Source organism: Capsaspora owczarzaki (assembly GCF_000151315.2).
Source record: "Capsaspora owczarzaki ATCC 30864 unplaced genomic scaffold supercont2.13, whole genome shotgun sequence".
Taxonomy (NCBI): Eukaryota; class Filasterea; order Ministeriida; family Capsasporidae; genus Capsaspora; species Capsaspora owczarzaki.
The window spans coordinates 787,288-808,487 of NW_011887304.1; the positions used below are offsets into that span (position 1 = coordinate 787,288).

At 55.1% G+C, this 21,200-nt stretch overlaps 4 protein-coding genes across 4 annotated transcripts; 2 read left to right on the forward strand and 2 right to left on the reverse strand.

Moving 5' to 3' along the window:
* Positions 1-113: 113 nt before the first annotated feature.
* Positions 114-7,412, forward strand: CAOG_07171 (NY-REN-60 antigen; the record flags this gene model as incomplete). Its single annotated transcript, XM_004343845.2, has 6 exons — positions 114-222; positions 674-6,120; positions 6,227-6,345; positions 6,437-6,509; positions 6,623-7,057; positions 7,146-7,412. The coding sequence occupies exons 1-6, from the start codon at positions 180-182 to the stop codon at positions 7,410-7,412; spliced, it is 6,384 nt and encodes a 2,127-aa protein (XP_004343895.1). The 5' UTR covers positions 114-179.
* Positions 7,413-7,592: 180 nt separating this feature from the next.
* CAOG_07172 (hypothetical protein) lies at positions 7,593-12,269 on the reverse strand. The gene is made up of 6 exons (XM_004343846.2): positions 12,192-12,269; positions 11,656-11,842; positions 10,946-11,200; positions 8,178-10,861; positions 7,948-8,038; positions 7,593-7,861 (listed from the first exon to the last, which is right to left on the reverse strand). The coding sequence occupies exons 1-6, from the start codon at positions 12,244-12,246 to the stop codon at positions 7,729-7,731; spliced, it is 3,405 nt and encodes a 1,134-aa protein (XP_004343896.1). The 5' UTR covers positions 12,247-12,269; the 3' UTR covers positions 7,593-7,728.
* An 8-nt stretch (positions 12,270-12,277) lies between these two features.
* On the forward strand, positions 12,278-14,676 carry CAOG_07173 (sec tRNA synthase). Its single transcript, XM_004343847.2, has 9 exons — positions 12,278-12,459; positions 12,578-12,665; positions 12,743-12,809; positions 12,953-13,071; positions 13,210-13,525; positions 13,620-13,944; positions 14,034-14,127; positions 14,201-14,279; positions 14,373-14,676. The coding sequence occupies exons 1-9, from the start codon at positions 12,340-12,342 to the stop codon at positions 14,575-14,577; spliced, it is 1,413 nt and encodes a 470-aa protein (XP_004343897.1). The 5' UTR covers positions 12,278-12,339; the 3' UTR covers positions 14,578-14,676.
* Positions 14,609-21,071, reverse strand: CAOG_07174 (hypothetical protein). The gene is made up of 2 exons (XM_004343848.2): positions 19,446-21,071; positions 14,609-18,064 (listed from the first exon to the last, which is right to left on the reverse strand). Exon 2 carries the CDS (start codon positions 17,944-17,946, stop codon positions 14,755-14,757), a length of 3,192 nt encoding a protein of 1,063 aa, XP_004343898.1. The 5' UTR covers positions 17,947-18,064; positions 19,446-21,071; the 3' UTR covers positions 14,609-14,754.
* Positions 21,072-21,200: the final 129 nt, after the last annotated feature.

Here is a 21,200-nt window from a genome sequence, read left to right on the forward strand (position 1 = left end):
AGTCAAAACAGACGTTCACCATTCACACTGTAATGCAAACGCAAATCTGTCAATCTCAGAGCCCTCGATTTGGATGTTCGTCTCAGTCTCTTTTTTTTTTTTTTTCCTTCTTTTTTTTTCCTTGCTTTCCGTTCTTTCTCGTTCTTTCTCGTTTCTCTGTCTGCAGTTTCCAGCACGCCATGGGCGCCAAGCAAAGCACCTACGACGATGCCAGCCGTCGATGTACGCTGCTGCTGCTCCTGCTGCAGAATCTCAATCTCAATCTCAATCCGCGCGTCCTTCTTCCCTCTTGTTTCCTATTGTTGCGACTGTGATTCGATCGCGACTCCGTCTCTTCAACAAGAAACAATGTCCGACTCACAGAACGAAAAGCGAGCAAAAAAACGACGTTCGATATACTTTTGCTGGAAAAGACAGCCAAAAAAGACAGCGAAAACAACCAGAAATTCAGATTGAATTTTGCTCTTTTTTTTTTTTTTTTTTTTTGTATGGCTTTTGCATTGGGGGAGGCTTTTTTTTTTTTTTTTTTTGTTCGTTTTTTTAAGCTGAATGTGCGATTTCAACCACTGGCTTCCATTTCCACTTTCCCCTTCGCCTCGCTCATGATGTGAATGTGTATCACTCACTCCCTTGTTGTTCTTGTTATTGGTGCTTGTGTGTGGGGCGAGCGCAGTGCTGCAGAGTCGCCAGGACTTGCGAGTGATTCGCGCGGCCTTCCGTCGAGCAGCGGCACTCAACCCGTCGAGCGGCGGCGCATCACCGCGCAGTGTTGGCAGTAGTAGCAGTAGTAGCACGAGTGGCGAGCTGGGACTCGTCGGGGGCATTCCCGTCGAGGAAGAGCCGTTCGGGCCTGGAGCGGTGACGAAGGCGTCCAGCCAGCCAGCCATCCAGAGCGCCCTCGCCGTCATGGCACAGCCGCTGCCTGGGTACATTGACCGCGAGACATTCATCCAGGAAGTGCTGGGCGATGCAATCCCGCCGCCACTCGCAGACCGCATCTTCAAGGTCCTCGGTGGGCGGCGCAATGTCGGCATTGGCTACAAGGACTACATTGTCGGGCGCTTCTTGTTCACCGAGGCCGAGGCGCCGCACAGAGACAAGCTCGTGTTTGACATTTACAACATTGATGGAAACGACCTCCTCACGCGCAAGAGCATCCTCGAGGTCCTGCACACCCTCGAAGGCGTCACGGTGCCGTCACCCGAGCTGCTCGCCTGGCTCGACGAGGTTTTGCCGGTCGTCGTTCCACCGCCACAGCAGCTGCTGCTACAACCATCGCAGGCGCAAACAACCGCTCAGCATTCGTCCAGCAATCTCTCGTCTTCCGGCGCTCCCGTCAACGGCTCGTCGGAAAAGCTACTCGGAGACGAACTGAACGCTTCTTCCGACAAGCCGACGCGGCGAAGCAGCTCGTCGACGCGCCACAGCTCGAACTCATCCTCGGCCACTCCTCTCCCCGAAGTTGCCGCATCATCTGTAGCAGCGGCTGCCGGCAGTGGTGACGACGAGTTGGATGAAGAAGCGCTGCCTCCGCGCTCGCACCTCACCAAGTCCGCCAGCAACACCAGCCACCCGACTCCCCTTGATGCGCAAAGTGCGTCCCACAATACCCGTGCATCCACTGGCGCCTTGTCATCATCGGCGGGTGCTCAACCTGCTGCTGCTGCTGCTGGGGTGCGCATCGGCCAGTTTAGCGCGTTTGTGTCTGAGCCGAAAAACCGGCACGCAACTCCACTCATCAGCTGGCTCAATCAAGTGTCGTCGTCGTCCTCCTCCTCCTCCTCCTCGTCAGACACCTCTCTCTCAACCACCTTCTCTTCACCGTCAGATTCAACACCGCTACCTCTCGTTCCCACACTCTACCAGAGCCTTGCCGCAGTGACAAAGTTCAGCGAGCCTGCCATCAGAGAGCTCGAGCGCCGCTTTTATGACTGCTGCACGCGGTTTGGCCGAATGGACGCTGCAACATTCCGCTCGGTTTTATCGCCGCCATTGCCAGAACCACTGTGCAACTCTCTGTTCCGCCTCCTCGATGACAACAAGGACAACTTGATCAATTTCCGCGATCTCGTATGCGGACTGAGCGTGTGCTGCCGTGGATCTCCGAGCGCAAAGCTCGAGTTTCTCTTCAAAATGTTTGATCTTGATGGGGACGGCCGATTGTCGCGCAACGAATTTGTCGAACTCGTCAAGACTGTGGAAACGATGGAAGATCGCGTTATTGACGTGAAACCGGATGGTGCGATGCGTCTCGGTCTGGAAGGCCCTCCGCAGCTCGAGGTCGACCTTGTTGCGTATGGCGCGTCGGCCATCAAGGCGGCCACTTCCATCGTTAGCTTGTCCACCGCCGACAACCAACCAGTCTCAGCCTCCACATCCGAGTCTCACGGCGGAGAAGCGACGACGGCCGCCACTTCAGCGTCACTGTCCGAGTCAATATCGCAGTCTGCCTCCGACCCGAATGCCGGCTCGGGTGTTGAAGCGATTGGCGAAGCTGCTGACAGGATTGTTCGCCGAGCCGAACACGAGTTTGCCGAGAGCGATGCTGATCACGACGGCTATTTGACGATAGCCGACTTTGTGGCCTGGGCGGAGCACAATCCGCTCGCCACGCAGTGTCTCGACACAGTCTGGCAGGTGAGCCACTTGTCGCTCGGCTTGCGACCTGACTCGCGCGAGCAGGAAGCGCAGCTCATGGTGCAATGGATGGCGCAAGAACGGTCTCGGCCACTCGTGCCTGGCGCTCGCGTGTACCTCATCCCTCGGTCCTGGTGGCTTGCTTGGAAACGCTATGTGGGATGCGAACTCCCCGATTCGCTGTTGCTGGTGGAAAATCTCGTCCCCTTGGCCCAGCAGGCTCCAGCAACACACGGCAGCAGCAATGTGAGCAGCGCCATCGCCACCGCCACCGCAACGACCGCCAGCACGCCGGCACCCACCACCATCAGCACCCTGAACACGCCTGGGTTGGGCCTAGCAGATCCATTTTCAGTCTCCACCACCTCGCTCAACGCCCAAAGTGGCGGTGGTGCTGGCGCTAACGCCTCCTCGTCTTCTCGTACATCCAGCATGTCCAGCAACAATACAGTCCGGTCGTCGCGCACTTCCAGCGTTGCCGGCGCACTGTCGCCCGCTGTGCACGTTGCCAGCGGCCCGGCGCCGCCTCCAGGACCCATTGATTGCTTGCCTCTGGTGATTTCAAGCGACAGCCGCAAAAATGCACACTCCATGTTTGGCCCGCTTCTCAAGCCCGGCCTCGTCAAGAATCGCCAGTTTGTTTACCTCACCGAGAAAATTTGGAACTTGTTCTCGAGCTGGTACACGTGCCCCACCGAAGTGGCACGCCCGATCGTTGCAGATCCGAGTGGCCAAGGTGTCCGAGTCGACCTGTACCCCATCAGCATTCAGTTCTTCAAGCACCAGCTCTCGCAACCTTGGACTCAGACTCTGCTCTCGTCCATGCCCAGCGTCTCGCCTTCTTCGATCGGCAGCAGCAGCAGCAGCAGCAGCTACAACCATGCCAATCACAACCCCTCCAACGCAGACTATCGACGCCGGCATGCCTTCCATCTCGCAGTCAATCGCACCATGTCTGTCAAAGAGCTTATCGAGTACCTTGGTTCGAAACTTCGCTCGGTCACGTTCAAAGATTGTCGGCTGCCTACGTTGATGGATGCCACCGACATTCGTCTCTGGCTTGTTCCTCCAGCCAGTGTCAACTCGCTGGCATCATCCAGTGCGTCACAGCGACCTGCCACCACCGCTTCCGGACAGCCGCTTCTGACTGCGCTCCCGTCAGCAGACCCCTCCTCCACCTCTGGTGACCAACCTGACGGCCAAGCCACGACCTCGGCAGCTTCCCCAGATGATGGCACTGCGGATGACACTGCGGCGGATGATGAGCCATCACAATCTGCCGATGACACCTCTGTGGCCAAAGCCGACGAGCGAGCCGAGCCCGCTGACAGCATTTCCAATTCAGCCCCAACCCCAGCACCCGTGGCTGTGGCTCCTGCACCATCTCCACGAGCTCTTCCGCTCGCGTATGCCAACGCTCCGCTTGTGGTTGCTCCTCCGCTCCCGCTCGCCAGCCAGAACGGCATGATCTTTCTGGACGATACGGCCATGACGCTCGACCAGCTCGGTGTTGCAGACGGTGCCACGCTTGTCGTGGAAATTCGTGCTTCCGACAAGAGCTGGCCAGAGGATGTCATGGCTCGCAAGGCCGCGGCGACGGGCGACGCATCTCGAGCTTCCGGGTCTACCTCCTCCTCCTCGGCGACTGCCTCCTCGACAGCAGCCGCCTCGTCGAAACTGCCAGAGGAGAAGGGCTTGACAGGCCTGCACAACTTGGGCAACACTTGCTTCCTCAACTCTGCCCTGCAGTGTGTCAACAACACCCAGCCGCTGACGCAGTACTTTTTGAATGGGCTGCACACGTACGAGTTCAATGTCAACAACCCGATTGGCATGAAAGGAGAGGTGGCCAAACAGTATGCAGCGCTCGTCCAGCAAGTGTGGGCGGGCACATCGACCAGCGTTTCTCCCGCCAAGCTGCGCTCGACGATCGCCAAGTACGAGCCCCGGTTTAGCTCCTTCCAACAGCACGATGCACAAGAGTTCCTCGCGTTTTTGCTGGACGGCTTGCACGAGGATCTCAACCGCGTGCTCAGCAAGCCGTACGTGGAGCTCAAGGACTGCGAAGACGGCACGCCCGACGAAATTGTGGCCGCCCAATGGTGGGACAACCACTTCAAGCGGAATCGCTCCATCATTGTGGATCTCTTCCATGGTCAACTCAAATCGCAAGTGCGGTGCCAGACATGCAACCACATTTCGGTCAGCTTTGACCCGTTCACCTTCCTGTCTCTGCCTCTGCCTGTCGAGCATGACATTTTCATGGAAACGGTGCTGCTTCGTGCTGACGGCTCGCCGCCATCCCGCTACGGCATCACCCTTGATTCCGGCAATCAATACAGCCATCTCAAGGCCAGTCTGGCCAAGCTCGCCAACATTGAGGAAGTAGAGTCGATCGCTCTCGCTGAAGTTTCCAACTCTGCCGTTCTTCGCTTCCTCAACGACTCGGACGAAATCCGGCCCATCAACCGTGGTCAACTGGTTGCCTACCATGTGCCAGGCATTCGCATGACGTCCGCCATCCCCGTGTTCAAGCTGCGTAGCCGTCCTTCATCGATTGTGATCGAGGGGCCGTCGTCTCTTGCCGCCGCAGCCGATGACCAGAAGCGTGCGAGTGGGTCTGAGAGCAATGAGGGTGGTGATGTCGAGGAACCGACGGCTGATGAAGCCTCTGTGAGTCATCCAGTCGTAGCCGGTTCCGGCATATTCGATGAAGCGCTTGCGGACACTGCTGCATTGCTGCCGGAGGAGCGGCCTACAACTGGGGAGGACACACTCACACCTCCACAACAGCAACATGCCAGCACAGAGCCTGCCGCTCCGGCGCCTGCCACCCCAGCTGCTCCTGTCGTGCCTGTGCGCTCCCACTCGAACAGTCGACCGTCTTCGCAGGGCAAATCCCAAGGAATTATCTCGAGGATTCTGAATGCATTTGGCGGTGGGTCGGACAATGGACGCACAAGCGACACCAACACACTAAAGCCTGGGATGGGCCTTCACTTCCCGCTCTTCCCTCCAGTGCTCCCCTCGCAGCACTGCATCGTCATTGTGCATCGACGGGTGCTGCCGTCCAAGCTGTTTTATCTGCAACCTCTGCGCGCCACCTTGTTCAACCTCCCGTCGATCATCAAACGCGACGCAGGCATGACTGTCGGCGACTTGTACCAACGCGTGCACTCGCTGGTGAAGCGCTTCATCCTGCGCACATCCATGGCCGCGTCCCTCGTGGCAGACTTTCGTGGCAAGCAGTCTTCAACGGCCGAAGGCTCGTCGTCCACCAGTGCCGCCGTTTTGGGTGATGGTTTATTTGTGTTGCGCCGCGTTGATCACACTGGCCTGGTGTGTGGTCGCTGCCCCTGGTATCAGTTCTGCACTGGCTGCGACTTGACCGACCCAGACCAACCGATGTTTGGCATCAATTACGTAGCGATTGACTGGAATCCTGTGGCTCTGCATCTCGTGTATTCCAACGAGGAGGAGATGGTATGGAGTTGTGATTTGGTTCTGTGTGTGGGGGTGTGTGGGGGTGTTTTTTTTTTCTTTTTGTGGTCGTCCACTCCTCTCATGCTCTAATTCGTCCATTCTACAGAAATGCTTGGATCATCCATCCATTGCTGAGCACAAACGGTCTCAGGACGAAACCATCAGTCTTGACGACTGTCTGAAGGCCTTCACGAAAGAAGAAGACTTGGGTGCCAACGACTTGTGGTATGCCTCGCTTGTCTGGGCGGGGAATGTACAGTAAGTGATGGGTCTGGCGCTTATTGCCCAGCTTGCTCCGTTGTCATTCGTTGCGTAGGTACTGTCCCAAGTGCAAGGATTTCCGCAAAGCATCCAAAAAGATGGACATTTTCAAGTTGCCTCCCATTCTGGTGTGTTTTTGTCGAAGAGACATGACTCTCTTGCCTCTTTTACGTTTGCTTGCCGTCGTGTCTCACGCGCCGTTTTGATTCGCGTTTCCTTCACCTCCCCCCCCCTTTTGCAGGTCATCCACCTCAAGCGGTTCCAGTTCGTCAGCGGCCGGTGGTCAAAGTCTCAAAAGCTCGTCCAGTTCCCCGAGCACAACTTTGACGCTGGCAGCCTGGCTGTGTCGAGTGCGCCGTTCGTCTCGACGTTTGTCGCGCGAGATTCGTCTGCGGCGGCAGCGGCAACAACGGCTCCTCCCAAAACTGCCACACCAGAAGGAGCTGCTGAGCCTGCACAGTCCTCGGACACTTTCCAACCGTCGCCTGAATCGAACGGCGATGCCACCCCAGCGAACAAGGCACTTCATGCAGAGGCCAGTACGCTCGATAGCCCTTCAGCAACCTTGACGCCAACGAATGGACACCACCACAGTAACGGACACCTTCCTTCTTCGGCTGCGTCCTCCACTCCTCCGCCCGAAGCCCCATCGAGATACGACCTCTATGCCGTCTCGGTAAGAACTGGACATTTGTTTTTGGCAAATGCTAGCTTCCTTCCCTTCTTCTTGCTGACGTAGCCTCTTGCACCTGCTTCCCAATCAGAATCATATGGGCGCGCTTGGGGGTGGCCACTATATTGCGAATGCAAAACACTCCAATGGCAAATGGTACACGTTCAACGACAGCATTTGCAAACCTGCTGCTCAGGAATCCATTCATTCGCCCGCAGCCTACGTCCTGTTCTACCAGCGCCAGGGTCTTGACATTTCGAGCTTTTTGCCTGTCATTGAGAACGGCCGCGCTGTTGTCCAAGTGGATGATGGCGAGGAAGTTGTGCCAAGGCCTCAAAACCGTTGCACAATTTCTTGAGTTGCTGATTTTTGATTGTGGGGGGGTGGGAGGGCAGGTCCCCTCCCCTCTCCTTGGGAACTTGTTCGTTTGGCTCACTGCTTCGGGTCTACCTTTTGTTTCTTTTTTTGTTTGTTTTGCCCTTCGTGCACAGTGCTGTTGTTTTCGCTTCCAATGTACACTATTTCGATATCAATTGTATGGGTTTGGATTTTCGAGCAACCATCCAATTCTATACATGTTTACAGGGCCGAAAAGTGTGACACCCGCTGAAAAAAAAATATGCAGCTGCAGAATCAAATCAATACAACCCCAACTCGGATTGCTAGTTTCAAAACTAGAACGGAGCCGACAACACTTCGTGGCAAGCGTCGCAGACACGAGCCGGCTTCTTCTCGTCAAACTTGGCCAGCAAAACTTCCTTGTCCGATGGACAGCACTTGCTGCACAGCACGCGGGCGCAGTGTCGGCTGGAAAGCGTGTACAAACAAAACAAGAACCAAGAAAGTCAGGAATTCAGCCAACAACTCGGCACGCGTTTGATTTGGCAACCCACCAGTGATGTTTTCGCTTGCTAACAGAGAATTTGTCGTTGCAGTTCTGACATGCTTTGCCATCAAGCCAGGTCAACACGGCGGGAACGGCATCTGTGATGTGTGTTTGCAGGCACAACACAAAGTCAGAGAAACGACAAAAACCAAACAAAAAACAAATTCAAAAAAAAAAAAAAAACGGTCAAATCATGAACAGCTCGCTGGAAAAAATGTAAAATAAACAAAAACTAACCAATAATCTTGCGTTGGATGCGGCCCTTGTTCGCCTCGTCCATCACCGACTTGCCAGCCTTGTTCTGCAGTCCGATTTGGGCTCCAGCCTTGACGAGCGCCACGCAAAGAAGCTCATGACCAACACCGAACGCATAGAAGAGAGGGGTGTTGCCGTCAATGTCGACCGCATTAATGTCGAGCGATCCGCCGGCAAACTGCAGGAGCACATCCAGCAGCGCGATGGCATTTTGAGCCGCACCAGCCGCAAGCACGTGCAGCACTGTTTGCGACTTGGCGTCGCGCGCGTTCAGGTCCACAGCGCTTTCCTTGACGAGGCGGCGCACCACGTTGATGTGCTGGTTGGCCACTGCGAGATGTAAGGCGGTCCGGCGATCCGAATCAACGGCGGTGAGATCAGCGCCAGCTTCCACGAGCAAGTTGACCACCGTTGCGAGGTTGAGCGAACAGGCAACATGCAGCGCGTCTGAATCGTGTCCGTCGCGAGCGTTGACATCGGCGCCGGCTTGGATCAAGTGCTTGCAGATGGCCTCGGCGCCGAGCCGAACTGCCAGGAACAAGGGTGTGAGGTGCTCGGCGTCTTGGACGCGCGAGTTGACGTCCACCTTGAGCTCAATCAAAAAGAGAACCCGATCCACGTCGTTTTCAGCGATCGCCTGATGCAAAAAGTTGCGGCCACGGTCGTCCGCCTGCTCGGCCACCGACGCGTCAACCGACAAGATCAAGGCGGAAATATCGAGGTCCTTGGTGTTCAAGGCAGTCGCAAAGGGAGTGGCCCCGAGCCCATCAACGATGGTGAGGTCCACGCCGTTCTGGTGCAAGAGACACTGCACAATGGTCGGGTGGCGGCTTTCGACCGCAACGTGCAAGGGAGTCAGACCTTGCGATTCCTGCGCGTTGATGTCAGCGCCGTTCTGCAGCAAAAACACGCAGACATCCTCCAGGCCTTGTTCAGCCGCCAGGTGCAGAGGAGTGCATTGGCCCTTGGACGAGCGAGCGTTCACCTTGGCGCCATTGCCAATGAGGAAGGTTGCGATAAAGCTGTCTCGCTTTCGGATGGCGGAATGCAAGAGCGCTTCGCCCTGTGCGTTCATCGCGTCGACATCGGCACGATACTTGACGAGCGTGGACGCGACATCGGCCTGACGCAGTGTCAGAGCCGTCCACAAGGCAGTGTTGCCAGCATTGTCAAATCCGTTGGGATCGGCGCCCATCGAGCAGAGCACTTCGACAACCGGCCCAATCTCGTTGGTAATGGCCAGCATGAGCGGCGACTGGTTTGAGCCAGTCTTTGAGTTGATCGAGCTTCCAGCCTCGAGCAGGAAGCGCGCGGCACCGGCATCTTTGCGGAGAATGGCCTGGTGCAGCAGAGTGTAGCCACCCTGGGCAGAAACGCACTCCTTGTCGGCCCCAGCTTCCACAAGCGCCGTGGCGATCGTTTTGGCTTGGAGCAGGAGGGCAAGTCCGAGTGGCGTGTTGTCCTCCTCGTCACGTGCATTCAAATCAACACCAGCATGGCGGATGAGGCGTCGCGCGACATCTTCGGAAGCAGGGTTGGTGGGTCCAGTGGCGCGGCGAGGGGCATCCGAGACATGGACTGGCGTGGCCGGGAAGCCCAACGGCTGAGAACCATTGTCTCCGCGAATGGCGTTGTGGAGCGGCGTGCGGCCTTTGCTGTCGCGCACGTTGACCTTGGCACCCGCGTTCAGCAAGGTCGTGGCCAATTCCGCGTAGGCAAACAAGGCAGCCAAGTGGAGTGGAGTGGTTCCGGCTGCGTTCGCCGCGTCAACAGATGCGCCGTTGCTGATGAGAAACAAGGCAGCGGCCGTGTACTGGCATTGAATGGCATGGTGAAGAAGCGTGTTGCGAAGATTGTCGGGGGCGTTCGTATCGCAGCCTGCAGCCACCAGTGTCGACGCAAGCTGTTCGTTGCGCTGAACCAATGCCAGCCACAGAGTGGTGCGCTCGAGGTTGTCCTTCAGACTGAGATCAATGGCCGGGGCCGCGAGCAGCGCGTTGACAATCTCGGCAAAGCCGGCGCCAATCGAAACGTGGAGTGCGGTCGCACCAGATGCATCCTGTGCATTCACGTTGGCAGCAGAGTTGATGAGCAGCTTTGCAGTCACGGGAAGATTGAGCTTGGACGCAATGTGCAGCGGGGTGGTGCTACCGGTGGCCGCAGAGGTGACGGCATTCACGCTCGCGCCGTGCGAGACGAGGAAGGCTGCGGTAGTCTCGTCCTTGCGCTCGAGCGCGCGATGGAGCAGTGTCTTGTTGGTGGTGGCTTGCGGCGAGTCCACGTCGCAGCCATGATCAACGAGCGTCTCTGCAATGCTCTCGTGGCGACCGAGCAGCGCAAGATGCAGGGCAACATCGCCCTTCTCGTCAACCTCGTTGATCTTTTCGACAACATTCGTGTCATTCTCAATCAAAAAGAGAAAGACGACATCTTCACGACCACGAGACACGGCCAGGTGCAGGGTGAAGGCGGTGATTTGCTTGAACACTTCAAACAGCAAGGGCGCGGGCATTGTGTCAAACTGGGCGGGGTCGATTTGCGTCCAGTACGTGAGAATCAGCTGCAAGCAAGTTCGGCGGAGGTCCTGGGCACCCGCTTCGTCCGCGTAGCGGAAGAGCGATGTGCAGTTCGAGACGTTCGCGAGAGCCATGAGGGCGTGCTCACAGCTGCGGGGGGAGTTGAGGAAAGAGGCGGATCAGCTTCGAGTTCACATCCAAAAATGGTCGCCAAACGCGTGCTTTGAACGTTACCGGATTTTCAGCGGCTCGAGCCGGAAGCGATGGGCAGCTCGCATCACCTCGATGGTAAAGTTAATGTCTGGGCGAATGTCGACGCGGTCGGTGTAGACCCACTTGAGCAGGGCCCATCCGACTTCGTGGGGCAGATCCGCGAGCGTGAGTTCAGTGACCTGGGCGAGGTCCGTCACGCCCCAATTGCCACCGCGTGCAGCCAGCACAAGTCGATGACCGGGGATGATTCGACCAGCCAAGTTGATTTTGATGTCACTTTGGGTTCCAACGCAAGGGACGCAAGGGACGCAAAGGGTAATCAAGTGAGTATCATCAATGTGAGCAACAAATCGGCCTTTTTCGACCCTCGCTCCGCTTTTCTCTGCAAAGTTGGTCCTTCGGTCCTTTTGTGAGCACGTTGCTCTTGCATCCATCAGGGCATCAGGGGGAGCGGAGTGTCTGTGTCCCTTTTGTAAATGGAGGTAGAGACAGAGATTGACCGTTCAGGTTCCAGCCGTCATCCCCTTCCCCTCGATCCTTTGTGATCATTTTTTTGTTTCGTCCTGCATCATCCATCAGGGAAGAGCAGGGGTTTGACTGTCGGAGGTCGGACCGCAGCGAGATCAACAGAGCGACCGTTTCCAAGGGTTGATCGCTCGAGCTGGCTGCAGCTCCCCACTCCCACCCTCTCTGTCTCTGTCTCTTGCATGTCAGTACGTCCGTCCTTTTACCTGTACGTGTCCTTGTCGAAGAGCTCCTCGACGGTGCGCAGGAGCCGCGGCACAAAGTGGTCGACGCCAATCTGCCCTGCAGCGGTGGACGCAGCCGCGTGCGCCTTCTCGACCTCGGCCAGCCGCGCCTGCAGCTTGACATACTGCTCACGAAGCAGCGACAAGTGCTTCTGAAGCTTGCCGACCTCTGTCAACAATCAATGGACAAAACGGACAGACATTCAAAAAGTCAATGCAAACTCAATACAAAAAAAAAAAAAAAAAATCAAAGATCTATTTTTTTTTTTTTTCGTTTCCATCATTGGATTTTTTTCAAAGTCAACAAGATCGCAATGAATTTTTCTGCTTGTAGTGGAAACGATTTGAATGTGTTTTTTGAATGTCTGTTTGAGAATCGCGATGCAGGAATGAAACAGGGAAGGACAAACCACTCCTCATTCGCATTGCTACCCTCTCTCTCTCTCTCTCTGTCTCTCCCGCTGAGCAGAATTACACAAACACTCAACAAAGCGCATCGCAGGTCCCCCCCCCCATACCAGAGTCGCCTCCACTGCTGGCCGCCATGGGCGACGGTGACTGTGGGGTTGCCATTGAACAAAAACAAAAAAGTAAACGAAACAAAGACTGATTCCAAATCGAGTGCGGCTCAGTCTCGCATTTTGACATTGAATCCCCGCAGTGCCAATGGACACGGAGATCAACCAAAACCTCGCAAAGGACATCCTGGGCAATGACGCATACATCCAGCAGGGCGCAGACGCCATCCGCACGCGCCAAAACCTCGTCAAATCGCTGCTCGCACAAGTAAACCCCGAAAAAAAAAAAACCGCGAAATTCTCAGAGTTGACGCCAAAAGAAAAACAACTCGGCAGACTGACCCGCCCTTTGTCTTTGCTTTGTTTGCTCGTGCTTGTCACGCCAGCGCAAATGGCCAGAGCTAGGCTGGGACGAAATGTCCATTGAGCTGCTGTTGAGCGATCTCGCGCAGATGGACAGCAACAACTTTCCAGGTAGATCGAGCTCTTGGTTTTGCATCAACAATGTTGGCAAATTCAACTCAAACCACACTGCTATTGCTTGATTTTAGCAAACATTGGCGCTGGCGAACGCGAGGCGCGCGTGTACTCGGACTTGGTTGCGCGCAGGCACTTTCGGTGAGGGACAGCAGCGGCGTAGACCAGGGCCATATCCCCCCCCCTGCGCGCGCCTCTGGCAGACTTGATTGCCATGGCGAGCTGAGATCTCGGGGTTGTCGAGTGTGGTAGGCTCACCCTTGCGCGCTTGCTTTGGGGGGCAGAATGGCGCACGGCATTGGTCGCTCGGGTGACATTGCAGCAATCCAGCCAAAGGCAGCTGGTTCGTCACTCATCATGAAACTCGTCAACATTATGTGCCTGGACGTGATTCGATTAGCCGGTATGATTTTGTGTCACACAGTATGGCAACATGAGGATCAAAGCGAGATTCGGAGGAAGTGGACGAGCTTTTTGACAACATCACAACAACCAACCCACAACCTCAAACAGCTCACCATTCAGTGATCACATTGGACAGGTGTTCATGCAGCTAATGCATGCATCGCTCTACCTCTGGCAACGGGAATGGCAATGGTCATGACATTGTTGACGTTAGCTCAAACACGACCACCGTCGGCAAGAAAGGTGCTCTGGCTCCGCATTGATCAAAAGTCCTGCATCAAGGCAATCACCGCTTGTGGATTCGAAGTTGTTGTTGTTGATAATGCCATCGAGGGCGACGAAGTGCGCACGGATTTGTCTGCGCTCCAACATCAGGTGAACACTGTCGGAAAGGACAACATTTTGTGCATCGTTTCGACGACGAGCTGCTTTGCACCACGGTGTCCAGATCGGTAAGGCTTGCCGAAACGATCTACCTGGATGTTTCGACTCGTGGTCGAGGTCGGGGCGATGCATCAGCACTTTACTCACCACACTCTGACGCAGCATTGTCGAGATTGCAAAAATCTGTGCGACAGAGAGCATCCCGCATGTCATCAACAATGCCTACGGTATCCAGAGCTCTAAAATCACGGCGCTCATACAAGACGCGCACAAGGCGGGACGAGTCGACGCGTTCGTGCAGTCCTCCGATAAGAACTTGATGGTACCTGTGGGTGGCGCGCTCGTAGCTGGTCACGATCGTGCATTCATCAAACGCATCGGTGAAATGTACCCTGGTCGAGCGTCTGCCGCCCCTTCCGTGGATATTTTCATCACACTGCTGTCCATGGGTCAGCAAGGCTTTCGTTCCCTGTTGAAGCAACGAAAGGTAACGTGGATTTTGGCACTTGAATTTTGTGGTTTCATCCTTCACACCTCCGCCCAGCTGATCTATGAATGTTGAATCGTATTGTACAGGTTGTGTTTGAACAGCTTCGAGCAAAACTCGGCGCGTTTGCCGTCAGCCAAGGTGAACGGCTGCTGGAAACCCCTCACAATCCCATTTCACTCGGTATGATTCAAACCGCCTCTAGTGGCATAAACTTTACGTTGCAAGTCGCCTCACTTGTGCTTCCGACCAATAGCCATCACGCTGTCGACGTTCGGATCGGACGCAACAAGGCTCGGGTCGTTCTTGTTTACGCGATGCGTGTCTGGAACTCGGTGCGCAGTTGCTCTTGCCCCTGGTATTGTTCTTGCGTCGTGTCTTTGATTCTCTTTCACTCATTTTCACCTTGAATTTTGCATCTACTGTAGCGTGGTTGCCGCAGACCGCGCAGCAGCAACAACATCGGTTGGTCCCGTTTCCCTGTCCAATTTCGGCGCTCACCACAGTGCCTACCACGGTGCCTACCTGACAGCAGCTGCCGCGATCGGCATGACCGAACAAGAAGTGGACGCATTGATTGATCGGCTGACTGCTGCCTTCAAGGATTTACGCGCGGCGATGAACCAGCCATAGCAAAGTTCCCAACCTCACGTGTTGATTTCGATTTCTTTGCGTGTACTGTTGATTTGTAGATTGTAGATTGTAGATTTTTTTAATTCAAGGATTAACAAGAAGCAAAGCAAAAAAAAATGTGCAAAAAGTGTGTTAGAAAATGTGACCGACCTACAAAATAGACCAGTCAGGTAGTAGTCACGCAAATCGCTTGGGCGACAAGGGCTGCTGGTCGCCCATAGCTGTCGAAATCGCTTGCGTGCCAATCGGCATGAGCTGCGGGGTCAGCACCAACCGAGCAGGCGACGTCACTCCGTCCCCTGCGCCCTTTTCGGAGGCCGGCACAGCATGCTGCTGCTGTGACTGAGGTGGTCGTTGATGATGATGCTGCTGCTGCTGTTGCTGAAGCAAAGGCCAACGTGCGCTCGCCTGGCCTTGTTGCTGGGCCATGTTTAGTGGTCGCACGCGCACACGGGAGGGGCCGGTGTACCCCGTTTCGGTAATCGCGTGTTGGATTTGCGCTTGAACAGAGTCGGGGAGCGAGATTCCTGCAGTGCGCAAGAAGCTCTTCAAAATGGCATTCTCCTGGCGAAGGAAGGCCACTTCGACGTGAAGGCCCGACATGCGATCGCGAATGACGCCAGTTTCCTTGCGCTTGCGCTGTCGGCAGCGTGCGGCTGCATTGCGGTTTTTCATCTTGCGACGCAAGTCCTTGAGATCGCGAATGTAGTCGAGCGAGATGCCTGCCCCGCGGAGCTTGCGGTTCAGGGTCTTGACGGGCATCGTCAGCACTTCCGCCACAGTCAGGCCAGCATCCAGGGCAGCTTGCAGCGGGGCTTCGGCAACAGGGAGATTCTTCAAACTCGCAGCACTGATCGAGTGAGCACGCAACAGGCTCAGACTCTCGGCGTCGAGAGACCCGCTGCGGCCGCGAGGCGAATGCGGCGATTCCGATGTCGGTTCGGTAAAGTTGCCCGCAGCGCTCGAAATCGACGACATGCGGCGCCGCGACTGGGCATGCGACTTGCGACCGACACGAATGGGACCACCAGTGTGCTGCGAGCTATTGCGAGACAACTCGTCGCCACCTCGGCGGCGGCGGCGGCTCTGCGAACTGGGAACAAAGGAGCGATCGTCGTCGTCGTCCTCGTCGTCATCATCGTCCTCGTCGTCGTCGTCGTCGTCATTGTCAAAATCGTCATCATCAAATTCAGTGTCGTCATCGTCATACTCGGCATCATCCAGACTGTCGGAGGCGTCCTCGAACGAAGCGTCCTCAATCGAGCCAGACGTCGGCGTTTGCATGGCGCTGCCGTTGGGACCAACAATCAGATTTCCTGTGGCAGTCCGACCCCAAGCACCGGTAACAGCCCTACTGCCAGGAGAGACTTTGGAGGCGGAGCTGGTAGGAGCGTTCTTGTCTCGTGATGCCGCTTTGCGTGTCCTGGGCCTCGCATTGGCCGGCGATGCCGCCCGAGCGGAAGCATGGTCGAGCGACAGTGCGGCCGGAGGGTTGCCACGCCGCCGAGAGTTGGTGCCAGTGCGCAGAGAGCCGCGTGTCGACGAGGACATGCTGGTTGAGGAGGTGGAGGATCCAAGGGCGTCGGCATGGTGCGCCGTCTGCAAAGTTGGCATGGTGACCCCGGCAGCCTGCAGACCAGCTTCGGTGGGGAGGAGGTGGCCAGTGCTGAGCGCCGTGATGAGAGGGTGGGTTGCGACCAGCCCAGCGGGCGGCAAACTGGTGAATGAGGCAGTGGAAAACCCAGAGCCATGATCGGACGGCGTGACGCTCGAGGTTGAGGTACCAGCAGAAAGCGACGACATGAGCATGGATGTCGTGTCCATCGAGAATGAGGTGAGGGGAGAAGCGGAGACGCCAGGGATGGAAACAAATCCGAGGTTTGTCTGCTGTGGTGGGATGGTGAGCATTGGAACGGACATGAGCGAGTTCATAGCCAGCGACTGCATGGGGTGTGAATTTGGGGCTTGCGGTGAGAGCTGTTGTTGCTGTTGCTGCTGTTGTTGCTGTTGCTGCTGTTGTTGCTGTTGTTGTTGTTGCTGCTGTTGTTGCAGCTGCTCTTGTTGGTGGAAATGAATCAGTTGCTGCTGCTGCTGTTGCTGTTGGTGCTCGTGTTGTTGCTGCTGAGCAACAAGCGACAGCAGATGAGTATCGGACGGGATGGGCCGCCCGACCACATTGGCAAGCTGCTGGTTGTGTTGCTGTTGCAGCCTGTGCTGCTGCTGCAAATGCACAAGTTGCTGTGTCTCCAACTCCTGTTGCTGCAAGAGCATTTCATGCTGATGGTGCTGAACGAGAAGGAGTTGGTGGGTCTGCGCAGCCTGCTCATCTTGTTGTTGTTGTTGTTGTTGTTGTTGTTGCTGTTGCTGTTGTTGCTGTTGCTGTTGCTGTTGTTGCTGCTGTTGCTGTTGTTGTTGCTGTTGTTGTTGCTGCTGCGGCTGTGGCTGAGCTGCTGCTGGGTGCTGACCTTGTTGCAGGTCAGCTGATTGCGGCTGCTGCTGTTGGAGCGCCGCTGGCAAGCTTGACGAGTGCACGAGCAGTGGGAGAGGCATGGGCGCAGCGCCTGGAGGCGAAACGTGTTGTTGTAGCTGTTGTTGCTGTTGCTGCTGTTGCTGAAGCTGCTGTCTCTCGTCTGGCAAGGCGTTCAAGTGCAGGTGCAGAATTTGATCGTGCAGATCAATGCTCGAAGCAAACATTTGCTGCTGCTGCTGCTGCTGCTGCTGCTGCTGCTGCTGCTGCTGGTGCTGGTGCTGGTGGTGTTGTGCACTGGGAACCAGCGAAGACGACAGGGTCATGAGCACGTCCGCCATCTGGGTGGATGGCTTTTGGGCATCCGTCTGTCCGGCCAGAACGGCCGAAGGCACCGACAGCAGCGCTGACTTTGCAAGGTCCGCCGGCGCCATCGCTGCCGCAGAAGTGTGGAGACCTGCTTCTGGCGCGTGCATCGGTGGCAACGAGACGGCGCTGGAAATTGTCTCTGTGTGCTGCGCAAGAAGCTGCGTCAGCGAGTTGGTCGACGACGAGGCAGTCATGCACTCGACGATCGGAGCCATCAAGGCGCCATTGTGCGCAGACGGGGTTGCAGCCGGTGTGTCAACACCGTGCATGGCGCTCGCAGTGTGCGCGCCAAAGCCGTGAATCAGATGGGCAGGCAGGGTGGCTGCAGCGTTTGCGAGCGAGATTGGGAGCACCAGGCTGTGATCTTCGTGGTGATGGGACGACGATCCTCCGACTGCTGCTTCAATGAACAAGCTGCTCGACGACATGGCGGCGGTAGCGGCAGCTTCAGCGACGGCTTCGCGCGCAGCGGCCATCGAGTCACTAGCATCACTGCCGTACACTCCAAAGTCGGCCAAGCTGTGCTCGAGCATCGGGGATGGTTGTTTTTGGTGGGTTTTTGTCTTGGAGGTCTTTGGATGTTGGAGAAAAAGGTTTTTGGTCTCGATGGAAAGGCAGCAGGGTTACCCAGGTCGAGATCAAGACGGGAAGCTGTAGACAACGGGATGCAAGGAGATGCGAAGTGAGTCAAGTTGCATTCAAGGTCTGTCGTTCAACGGTCTTGGTGTCATTCTCCATCTCTCGTATATACGAGTATCCTACGGCCCATCTCCAATGCACTCTGATCTCGAATCCTCGCTCGAAACACCAAAACACGGGAACAAAACAACGTTTTTGATGTTTATTCGAATCCGGCAAAAACTGTAAACAACACCGAAAAAGTGCCACGAAAACCACTTCATCAATGCCAATGAACAATAACGAATTCGCCTCAGTGTACTGCATATTGTTACGTAGCTAGTTGTTTGTGTGTGTCAGAGACGCTCAGAGTGAACTTGTCGCCTTCCTTCGTTCTGTTTTCTCTCATCACCTCGCCTTCCACTCCTCGGAGTCATACTCTCACCAGCGACAAGCAGCTGTTTTTTTGTTTTTTTTTTTTTTTTTTTGTTTTTTCGCAGTTGTGTGACTCGTTCATCACTTGACAACCATCGTCACCCATCACACACAGCTCCGGTTGTCGCATCAAACTGACCGACCCACTCTTCGTCCGCTCTTCAACACTCGCTCGTTCTGACGCAGAGCAACAAGTCGAACAGAAATGACGAACGATGTTGTTTTTTTGTTGTTTTTTTTGTCATACCGCAAAAAACAAACAATCAAAAGTAAATTTAAGAAATGAAGTAAACATTGAATCAAACACTCGAATAAACAAAACGAAATTGAAACGAAATTGAAATCAAAAAAAAAAGCCATACGAGTTTGCTTTTTTACATGACGCTCGAGATGTCCGTCATGGATTTTTTTCGTTGATTTTTTTTTTTTTTTTTTTTTTGAGAAAGCTCTTGTCTCTCGCTCTCGCTCTCCCCTGTTGGCAGTCCGGCGATTTTGCCCTTGAGGATGTGTTGCCAAACCCTCCTTGCTCTATACCAAACCAGACCCGAGCAGCCTGAATCGATAGGAAGATCGAGAAGCAAAGAGAGACGGGGAAAAACCAAAAAAACCAAAAAACGAAAAAAAATCCTTCCATTTCATTTCATTCTCTGTCGCTAACATGTGTCTGATGACGGAGCGCGTTTCACGGGCAAAATGCAGACCGTCCACCGCCGCGCCGCCTTCCCCTCGCGTCTGACTCTGGCGTTGGCACAACCACACAGCCCGAGAAGAGAAGCGGACGGACGACGAGGGAAGGCCCATGCAAAGTGACGCGTTGGCTTGGCATTTCAAACAAAAAAAAAAAAAAATCTCCCGCGCTTCCTCACTCGCTTGCAATCCCGTTTGGACAGGTTGGAAGGGTGTCGAAAATTGCTCCCCAAGCATTCACTTCTGCGGCGTGCTCAATCCGCTCCAGTTGGTGTGATGACAACGCACCTACCTTGGAAAGAGAGAAAAACAAGCAAACAAACGGGAAAAAAAAAAAAAAAAAACGACTGACCCTTTTTCAATGGAAAAGAAGCTTGAGTGACGCGCGCTGCTTGTGTCCGTCTTGAGGCTTCCGCTTCCGCGTTGGCTGATGAGAGAGCGAGGAATGAGCGGCAAGCATCAGGGGCATTGCGCAGGACAGAGGCGCAAGACAGCGACGTCCCGTCACGCCCGCCGTAAGAAGGAACTTGCGGGTTTTTGGTTTGGGCGCCGTATGTACACTGGACTTGTTCCGCAGGAGCGCGCACGCATCCTCGCTTGCAGGGTGGTGTGAACTAGGCACCCGTCGCTCTCAGTACAGTAGCATGAGCAGGTGGGGCTTGGACTCGGGAGATGGAGACAAAGGGGAAAGAAAAAGGGATGTCGTTTTGAGGTTTGGGCGCCGTATGCAGAGCCTTGCTCGAGCAGGACACGCACGCACCTCGCCTGCAGGTGCAGGTGCAGGTGGGTGGGAAGTGAGATCTCATCACAGCAGCATGAGCGAGTGGGGCTTGAGAGGGGCCGGGAAAGGGGGGAAAAGGGAAGATGATGATGAACGGCCGAGCCCATTGCTGTTTGGCCACACGTCCGTCCGTTCGTTGTTGGATACATCGGAACATCGGAAGGCTCGGGGGAAATGCATCTCGTCACGCGAGGTGTTGTTAAACGAGTTAGTTTGATAGTAACAGGGCGAGCTTTTGGTTGGAAAATGGGGAAAAGCCAAGGATAAAAATTGGTGATCTGGCCTTGTCCAGATCCACTCAGATTCAATAGCGAAACCCTTTTGGAAAGCACATTGACGTGATTGTTGATCGTATGGACGCATTGGCAGGACGGGCAAGAAAGTGATGACCGACAATGGATGACCAACAATGGATGACCAATGCAAAGGATGAATCCCATCCCAAACCACCAACTTGTCGCCGTTTCAAGTGCTGAAACAAAAATTGTTCACTGGTCGCTGATTGGCAACAAAGTAAAAGGCAGGGAGATGGGTCCAATACGAAGGGAAAGGGGGGAAGGGTTTGGCGAGCGACGTGAAACACACCAACTTCCTGCCACCATCCCAACGTTGTTGGTGGTCCCATCCCCCTTCACCTCTCACTTCACAATCAGTCTGCAAATCAGGTAGAGCAGAAATGCCATCCATGCGAGACGGGCGCGCAAAGCATCCATTTCTCTCTCTCTCTCTGGATGGGAACACGATTCTCTGAGACGATGACACGCTACAACGCATGGTGCTGCGGGACACAACCGAGTCCTCTCCCTCTGCCGCCGAAACGTGCATACGACGTAGAGTGGCACGTCTCTCATTCAGACACGAGCGAGCGCGCGCACGTCTGCCGCCGCAATTGCACAGTCGCAAACGCAATGGGAAGACAGCAAACTCAAAAACCGGATTGGAGCCAAGTTTTTGGTTTTCCGTTGTCCTTTTTCATAGTGTTGGATGCTGCTGTTGAGCGGACGTCTCCAATGCGAGGCGAATGAGGAAGGGTGAGAAGCCGTGTGGTATTCGCTATGATAATACTGAAGCGCTGGAAGCAGAGATTGAGAAGATAGGGGAAGAGGGAGGGAGAGGTTGATTTGCATTGAAAATCGCATTGGAAAATGAAAAAAAAAAAAAAAAAAAAAAAAAAAGAGTGAAAATGTTCGACATTGAAACAAAGTCCATTTCGGAGAGAATTCGGGATTCTGGCGATCGATGCGTGTTCCATACTCGGTGAGTGAA

Coding starts and splice junctions, on each gene's coding strand:
- CAOG_07172 (XM_004343846.2), bottom strand. CDS start 12,246: ATGGCAACCCCACAGTCACCGTCGCCCATGGCGGCCAGCAGTGGAGGC. Junction 11,201..11,655: donor TTCGACAAGGACACGTACAG/GTAAAAGGACGG, acceptor TGGAACCCAAAG/TGACATCAAAATCAACTTGG. Junction 8,039..8,177: donor CATCCAACGCAAGATTATTG/GTTAGTTTTTGT, acceptor CACACATCACAG/ATGCCGTTCCCGCCGTGTTG.
- CAOG_07173 (XM_004343847.2), top strand. CDS start 12,340: ATGGACACGGAGATCAACCAAAACCTCGCAAAGGACATCCTGGGCAAT. Junction 12,810..12,952: donor GTTGCGCGCAGGCACTTTCG/GTGAGGGACAGC, acceptor TTTGGGGGGCAG/AATGGCGCACGGCATTGGTC. Junction 13,526..13,619: donor GCACCACGGTGTCCAGATCG/GTAAGGCTTGCC, acceptor ACTCTGACGCAG/CATTGTCGAGATTGCAAAAA.
- CAOG_07174 (XM_004343848.2), bottom strand. CDS start 17,946: ATGCTCGAGCACAGCTTGGCCGACTTTGGAGTGTACGGCAGTGATGCT.